The sequence below is a fragment of the Lutra lutra genome, chromosome 16 (assembly GCF_902655055.1).
Source record: "Lutra lutra chromosome 16, mLutLut1.2, whole genome shotgun sequence".
In the NCBI taxonomy this organism is placed as follows: Eukaryota; Metazoa; Chordata; class Mammalia; order Carnivora; family Mustelidae; genus Lutra; species Lutra lutra.
Window position 1 is genome coordinate 25,478,640 of NC_062293.1, and position 7,953 is coordinate 25,486,592.

Consider the following 7,953-nt stretch of genomic DNA (forward strand, 5'->3'; position numbering starts at 1 on the left):
GCTGCCTTCCCTCTGAGCCCTGATAATGGGAGCAAATGTGTGTATACAAACGTGACTAAGCCCCACAGAGCTGCTTACTCAAAGCAGAAAAGGCATGTAGGTGGGTATGCTGGGGAATCTGTGGGGACTGGTGGATTTGGGGGTGTAACTCTCTCTCCTACTCCCATGAATCACCTTAGAGGTGTGTGGATGGCTATCACTAGTGGAGGGTGGATACATATGCCTAAATGCTTATTTGCTTGGATTTCCTGCATTTTTGAGTGTGTATATGGGCGATTTGACTTGTTATAGTTGTGGGTCCGCTTAAGAGACAAGTATGGTGTTTTTTCAGGGATAGTGTTATTTATCTTTGGGTACATATATATACCCAAAACAGATGTGCTTTGCAATCTGAGCCTACACTCTGTACTTGCAGATCCGTGAATGAACCTCTCAGTTGTGGAGGGATGCTAATGTGAACATCAGTGTAGAGGCCTGTGTTTGTATGTATGTTGTATCTGAATGGAGCCTGTGTGTAGTTGTGTACCTGTGGCTGCAGGTAACTTGCGTACGTGGACACCTGCCCATTAAGGTCTCGGGTACTAAAGTTTAGAGGCAGGTCCTGCACAGATTGGAAAATGCGGCCACCAAGACAGGCCCGCCGTGTTTCCTGCGCCCTCGGAGGAGTCATCAAACCGGACTCGCCTCCTACTCGGTGGATTTTGCCCCGGTTCCTGCAAGACTTTAGCCTCACGGGGCGCCAGGAAAGGCGGGGTGCCGCGCGGGCAAAGCCGGGACTGCGGGTCCCTCCAGCGGCCTTGGGGGGCCGGCGGGAGCCTCGGTGTCGCAAGCGCACGGGGGCCCCTGCCGGAAGCGGAAGCCGGGACGGGGGTGGGGGTGCGGCGAGGCGCAGTCGCGGCGGTCGCGGCGTGTCAGGCCCAGGGCGCCCCGCGGGGGCGTATGCGCCGCGCGCGTGCGGGGCAGGCTGGCGGCGGGGCGGTACCTCCCCCGACCCGGCGTCTGTTTACCAACGAACTGCCGCCGCTCGGCAGCGACGCATTCCGACGAGCTGAATAAGCTGCCTGCGCTGGCGGTCTGGTCTCGAGTCCCTTGCGGGTGGGCGGCAGCGGGATCAGCGGCGATGCAGATCCCCGAGAGCTGAAGAGCGCGGCTGCCGGTGCCCGGAGTCCCCGCAGCCGCCGGGCCTCCGTCACGACCCTGCTCCCTTCGCCCTGGGCATTCCCAGCCCCGCCAGCTCCCTCGCGTTTCTGCCATTGAAACCGAGGTTCCCAGACTGCCCCAATCGCCGTGACACCCCGGCACACCTCGCCGAGAAGACCCCGAGGTAGCTGGGCCTGGAGCGTGCGCACCGCCCCTGTGATCTCTCAGTTCTGAAATTCCCTACCGCGGGCTGCCCCGGGGGCGGGCCCCGGCTCCAGTCTCCGTGAGGTCACCGCGTGCGGCGGCCAATCCGCGGCGTCTAAGTGGGCGGTACCCCCGTCGGGTCCCGGGAACCGAACCCGAAAGCGAGACGAGGGGGGCCCCATGGATTTAGGGGGGAGGGGAAAAGCCATGGGGGGCACCCCTTCAGAACCCCTTTCCCAGGCGCGCGCTCTCCGCTGGAAGAGGCGCAGAGAGACACTTTCCGGGGAATCCTAAGTATACGGGAGGCTGGCTGGGGGCTCATCCGGTCCCAACGCCCGAGGCTCAGAAAAAAGAGAGTTGGCAGAGGGAGCAGACTACGTGCCGAGCCATGGCCTAGGCCCTTCGGACCCGGACCCGGCCGCAATGACCTCTTTGCCCTGCCCCCTCCCTGGCCGGGACGCCTCCAAAGCCATCTTCCCGGACATCGCCCCTGTCCCATCGGTAGTGGCTACCTACTCGCTTGGCCTGTCCCCCGCAACCGCAGTCGCCTCCGATTTGCCCTACTCTGGGCCTTATGGCCACCTCCTGTCCTACTCCTACACTGCGCAGGCGACCCCGGGAGACACCTACCTGCCCTGCCAGCTACCCGCGGTGCCCTCTGAGCAGGAGCCGAAGGCAGGTAAGTCTGGCCGCCGCGGCTCTTCCCACCTCTGGGGTCCTGATCCCGTGCGTCCCTAAACTTCTCCCTCGCCTGGTTGGGCGCAACTAGCGGGATTCAGACCTTACTCAGATTCCACGGGATCTGGGGGTGGGGGGAGGGCGAAGGGATGGGGCGGGAGACCAGGGGGGGGGCGGGGGCGAGCTGATCTAGGTCTCCTTTTCCAGACCGACCTGGTTTCGATTTGCAGTCGTGTGAAGCCGGGCAGCTGGGCTCCTTACTCCACCCCCTGGAGCAGCGGGGTTGTGTGTACCTACGTGTAACGGAAAACTGAAACAATCCAGATGTGGGTGTGGGTGCCTAGCCCCTGCCCCAGGATTGTTTCCCTCGTGCACTCCTTCCCTACCCCAGTCGTCTCTCCGCGTTTGTCTTGTCTCAGAAAGCAGCCCTCAAGCCAGAGCCAGACAAATGGAAGTCAGGCCGCAGTGGGAGGGCAATGGAACTGGGGGCTGATTCGGGGCCCCTTCCCCCCTCCCTTGGCGGGTGCCTGAATGTGCCCGACAGAGACTGGAAGCTGGCCTGGCGGAATGGGAGCCGGGACCCGCCACTCATTGTTTTAAGAATGTAACTACAGGTGTGTCAGGCAGTCTCTAGCTGTAGACCCTGGTCCCCTCAGCCTTCTTGCTGAAGGAGCAGGCCCTCTGGGACATCTCCACCCCTTGTCGTTGTGGGGGATGGATTAGGCCCCAGTTCCTGTTGTCTGGAGCAACATGGAACCCCTGAGAAAGTGCTAACTGGGAGGCCTCAAAAAGGCCAAGGAGCTAGCCTGTCTTCCTGGTCCTGGGCCTGGTATGGCGGAAATGCTTGTAACCCTATACATAGCCACCTGTACTAGCTCCGAATTAGAGCTCAGATCCCCTGTCCTCCCTGCTCCCACCTAATTGCCCCCACGATTGTCTTTAGCACAGTCTCCTCCAAGGACGCACACCCACTGGGTGGGAGTCGGCCTTGGCCAAGACACCTCTCTCCGTTACTCCAACACAGGAGCTCAGAAAACATCAGAGCCAGAAGCGACCCTAAAGATTTGAGAGCTCAGCCTCCTTGATGGCCAAACTGAGGCCCAAAGAAACTGAGGTCCAAAGAAAGCCAATTTCACTTGGCCCTTGCAAATTGACTTTCGATGCATGAGGCCAGAAAAGAGGATTTTAGGGAATTTCCTCAGAGCCCCCAAAGTTAATTGCCTTCTGTGTCAACTGGGCTGCCTCTCCCAGGCCTCTGGATCTGTCCTTGTTAGAGGAGGAACAGTTGGGAGAGGAGGTTTGTGTGTTTGTTTGGTTTTGGGTTGTTGTTGTTGTTTTTTTTTTTTATACAAATTATCTAGTTTCTACAAACGAATCCCTCAGAGTCTTCCCTTTAATACATGGCACATTTGTGTGTATGTGTGTGTAGTGGGGCTGGGAATAAGATAGCCTTGTCCTTCAGAGAATTGTTTATAGGGTTAGTATTTTCCTTCCTGTCCTCTGCATGCCTAGCCTTCCCTCTGCCACCTCTAAGGACGAGAGAGTGGAGAGTTCCTTTACAGAATTTCCCCGGATCCAACGAAAACCATACACGTGCTTAGTCTAGATGGTTGCATTTTTTCTCCCAAAGCTGGTGGATTTGCCCGTTCTAGTGTGAATGATTGGGGTGTGAGAGAGGGCTTGAGTCCTCTTTTTGCCCCCACTCCATGCCCACCCCTGCTTCACGGAGAAGTTTGGCTCCAAGAGAGCCCTGCCACCACCCCGGGGGGGGGGGGGGGGGGGGGGGGGGGGAGCCCGCCGGTGCGGCGCCAGCGCCTTGAGGTAGGCCTTTGGGCTCCAAGATCGCGACCAGGGCAGATCCAGTCGCGACTTGCCGCCGCTGGTGTGGAGAAGGGCAGTTGTCGGGAAAGGAAGTTGAAGGGGCGCCCGCCGGGAGAGCGAGGGAGCCGAGGGCTGGAGGCGTTCAGTAGCCGGGCTGCCTCCCAGGCGCTGCGTCCCTGCCCGATCCGCGCTCTCCCCGCAGCCAGAGAGGCGTGGGGGGATCGGTCGCTGGGCAGCCAGCCTGGGGCTGCGAGCCTTTGGGTCGAAGCAGGGGAGGCCGGACAGGCGCAGGCGGGAGCGGAAACCCAACGGTTTTTCTGGGAATTGGCCGAGGCGGGGGTCGAGGGGGGTGGATCTGAGAAGCCTGCTGCGCCCAGGGCCACGGGGTAGGGATGCGGGGGAGGTGAAGGCAACCGGTCACCCCGGCCGGTCCGGGGCGAGGAACCACACTCCTGGGGGAGTACGACTGGAGGGAGGGGCGCGGTGAGAGTGCGGGTCGCGGGCGGACACCAGCTGCGTCTGGGCACCAGAGCCACGAGCTCTCTCGGCTGGGGTGGCCCAGCAGACCCGCGTGGAAAGCAGCAAACGTGGCCCTAAGCCCGGGGGCATTTCGGTCACTTTGTCCTCCCAGTCCTATCACCCTAATGGATTGGTCCCGGATTGTCCCCACAGATTGGCGCAGGTTGGGGCCGCTTGAACGGGAAGAGGAGGACCCCTCGCCCCGCAACCCCTGTATTCTAGAGGGCCACTGTTACTCCGCGGAGGTTCCTGGAGTGACTGGGCCTGGGGGCAGGAGGTGACCAGACCTCGCGGGGCAACCCGGCAGCGCGGCAGCGCGATACTGGAGCGGCCGCAAGGGCCGGCGCCGACCGGCGCTGCGCGCTCTCCGAATCCCGGTCCCCATCCTCGAGAGCCGTGAACCCCTCTGTGAGTGTGGCGGGGCTCAGGAGGGGTCGCCTCAATCCCCCCGGGCTTCTAGGGTCCCAGAAAGCCGTCTGTCCCAGCCCGCCGGCCATGGGGGAGGAGAGAGCGGGTCACGCCTGCAGGTTGCACCCCGGGAGAGGGCCTGTGCCTTGCAACAGGGGATGGTAAACCTTGGGAGACCTTTCCATACACCGATGCTGGGGAGGGGGGCGCGTGCGCATCCTGGCTTTTAAGCCCGCTAGGTCGGGCCCTCTGACCCACCTCTCCTCTGGCAGCAGGGAAGCTGCCACGCAAACACGTCTCTGAGCATTGCCCTGGTGTTCCCTCCGCCTGGAATGACCTGCCCGCGTCAGCGACAGGCCTCAGCCCAGCCCCCAACCGAGCCTTTCGGCCCCGCCCCTCCCCAAGCTGGCGCCACCACACCCTCTTGAACTCTGACCTCTGGCCCCTGGCGCCACCTGTACCCTCGCTCCGAGCCCTGGAGCGCTCTTCCTGGGGTCACAGAACGCATAAGAGTGGGAGCTCCCTGAGGGCAAGGACCGTTTTTTGTTCTACCTGGCGCACAGGGGGCGTGGGTCGGAAGGGGGCGTGGAGCGGAAGGAAGAGGAGGGCGGAGCCCGGCACCTGCGTTTCAGGCGGGTCCGAGGCCTACATGCAAACGAGATGCAAATGAGCTCCTGGAGCTGCGCGTCGGACCCTCTCACCTTCCCGCATGCACCGCCTTGTGCTTGCCCCCCAGACTCGGAGAAGCAGCCGCTGTCCCCGGAGCCCTCGGAGCAGCGCCCGCAAGCCCCGACCAAGAAGCTCCGCAAGCCGAGGACCATCTACTCGAGTCTGCAGCTGCAGCACCTGAACCAGCGTTTCCAGCACACGCAGTACCTGGCGCTGCCCGAGAGGGCCCAGCTGGCCGCGCAGCTTGGCCTCACCCAGACCCAGGTGAGGCCGTCCTGTCCTTCCTGCAGCTAGCCTTCCCCAGATGTGTTCTCTGGGAACCCACCGCCCTCCCCAGGGGGGATGCCCCAGGAGTCCCCTAGCCCTGTGGTTGCGGGTCTCCAGCGTGTGTTAAGAGCGGGCCCTCAGTTTCCTGTGTGTGTGTGTGTGGGGGGGGGGGTTGTGTTAAAAGGTGTGTTTGGGGAGGAGGGGTGGATGCAGGTAGAGGAGGGCGCCCAGACGGGAGAACTGGGTACTAGCTCAGGGCGGGACCTCGGACGACTTCGGGGACTCTGGAGGACTGCATCATGTCCCCAGCCTCTGCCCTGCTCCCAGGACTGTGGTGCGGGCGAGTCCCTTTCCCTGGCTCACCGCCTCCCACACGCACACCCTCTTCATCTTCCTTCTTTCCCTTCTTCTCTCCAAAGGTAAAGATCTGGTTTCAGAACAAACGCTCCAAATACAAAAAGCTCCTGAAGCAGAACTCTGGAGGACAGGAAGAGGACTTCCCTGGGAGACCCCCCTCCTTGTCTCCCTGCTCCCCACCCCTCCCATCCCTCTGGGATCTGCCCAAGGCAGGGGCCCTGCCCACCGGTGGCTATGGCAACAACTTTGGAGCCTGGTATCAGCATCACTCCCCAGATGTCCTGGCTCCATCTCAGATGATGTGAGTCCCGGGAAGGGGAAGGGTGGGTCGGCCCCCACCCCCACCCCATCCTCCACAAAGCCCAGGACCCAGCCCACCTGCACCCCTTCTGGTCTCAGAGGAAACCAGCTCCAGATGGGTTTTCTCAAGTGGACAAGGAATTAGAGGAGAACAAGCATGGGGCGGAGTCCGGTCTCCCTTGCCCTGTAACCCAAATAGCCTAATCAGGACTTTGGTCTTAACTCACCACCCCCCAACCACGACTATGAACTGGACACATGCCCTCCTGCTGATCAGAGGCTCTGGAGGGAAAGTCGCTGGCTGAAGCTCAGACTTCTTCCAGGACCCCTAGTCTTCCCACCCCTTCCCTGGACTGCAGTCTGCCACAGCCTGGAGGCGAAACTAAGAAACACTTGAGTAATTTTTCCTCTCTGTGTGCCTTGGGTCTCAACCAACCCTGTTATGAGCAAAAGCAGAAATGAAGTGGGCATCCCAAGTCTTCACGATGAGCACTATCGGGTGCCCCACCCCCATCGATTTTTCCTGGTGGTTGGCCCATTAGCCCCATGACTGATACACTGCCTCACCAAGGTAGTGCCACCAAGGTGGTACCTCACCAAGGTGAGGTAGAAGAGATGCCGAAAATGTGGAATTTGTGGACCTATGGGTAATTCATCCTCTTCTAAAAAAGACTTCTTCTTCCCATGTCTGTTCAGTTGCAGTGGATAACACATCCAATTATCCTTATTTATTATGAGCCTAGCCCCTCCTTTCCCACCCTTAATACCTAACAAACCCACAAGCACACCCTCTTGGAAACCCACAGGGTAACACTTTGGAGAGCATGGGTGGGGCAAACAGACTCTCTGGATGCGTATAAGAAGAGACACCCCCAAATAGGGAGGGTGGGCTGGCAGTTCATCTCCTCACAGCTCTCTGTCCAAAGGAACTGCTTCTGTTTATGACCCATCTAGCGTCCTCCACACCGGGAGCTTTCAGAGATTAAATCTGTGCAAAAGCCTGGGCCCTGGCTGTGAGTCTGTTTCCCAACTTCTAGGGGTGGGTGTTCATTGTTTGTCTCTCATCTCCTGCCAGATTCTTCCAGCACTGAGCTAGAGGACTGGATGCAAGTTTTACCTCTGCCACTAACTAGCTCTGCTGATGTAGCTCTGGAATATTCTAATGACCATTTTCATACACTCCCATGTGAAACTGGAATATGTCAGTACTGCAAATGACCCAAGTCTGAATGGTCCTCACCTGCAAATTCTGGCCTCGTCCAGATCTGGAGAGAGCCAGGGCCAGGAGTCCCCCATGCCCCATCTTCCTGTCCCTGCTCACCTGACAAGGGGACATGCCCACTGAGCCAGTCCCATCTTCCCAGTGTGCTCCTTGGGCTAGAGAGGTCCCAGCCCACCTACAGGAAGGGGGAGGAGGAGAAAACCCCAGAAGGACCTGGACTTCTCCTCCATCCAACAAACATGCGTGAAGCCGCCGCTCTGTGTTAGATCCTGGAGATCCCGGGTGATTGAGGCATATGAGGGAGCCAGACGGATGGCCAGCCCCTTGTGCAGTAAGGGCCAGGTTAGTGGAAGTAGTGCAGTATAGTC

At 60.0% G+C, this 7,953-nt stretch overlaps 1 protein-coding gene across 1 annotated transcript; it reads left to right on the forward strand.

Moving 5' to 3' along the window:
• Window positions 1-1,500: 1,500 nt before the first annotated feature.
• Window positions 1,501-7,368, forward strand: DLX4 (distal-less homeobox 4). Its single transcript, XM_047709298.1, has 3 exons — window positions 1,501-2,023; window positions 5,507-5,703; window positions 6,126-7,368. The coding sequence occupies exons 1-3, from the start codon at window positions 1,768-1,770 to the stop codon at window positions 6,366-6,368; spliced, it is 696 nt and encodes a 231-aa protein (XP_047565254.1). The 5' UTR covers window positions 1,501-1,767; the 3' UTR covers window positions 6,369-7,368.
• Window positions 7,369-7,953: the final 585 nt, after the last annotated feature.

Bases quoted from the DNA above. Each gene is read 5' to 3' on its own strand.
- DLX4 (XM_047709298.1), top strand. From the start codon at position 1,768: ATGACCTCTTTGCCCTGCCCCCTCCCTGGCCGGGACGCCTCCAAAGCC. The intron at 2,024-5,506 runs GTAAGTCTGGCC...CTTGCCCCCCAG, and splicing joins TGAGCAGGAGCCGAAGGCAG to ACTCGGAGAAGCAGCCGCTG. The intron at 5,704-6,125 runs GTGAGGCCGTCC...TTCTCTCCAAAG, and splicing joins TTGGCCTCACCCAGACCCAG to GTAAAGATCTGGTTTCAGAA.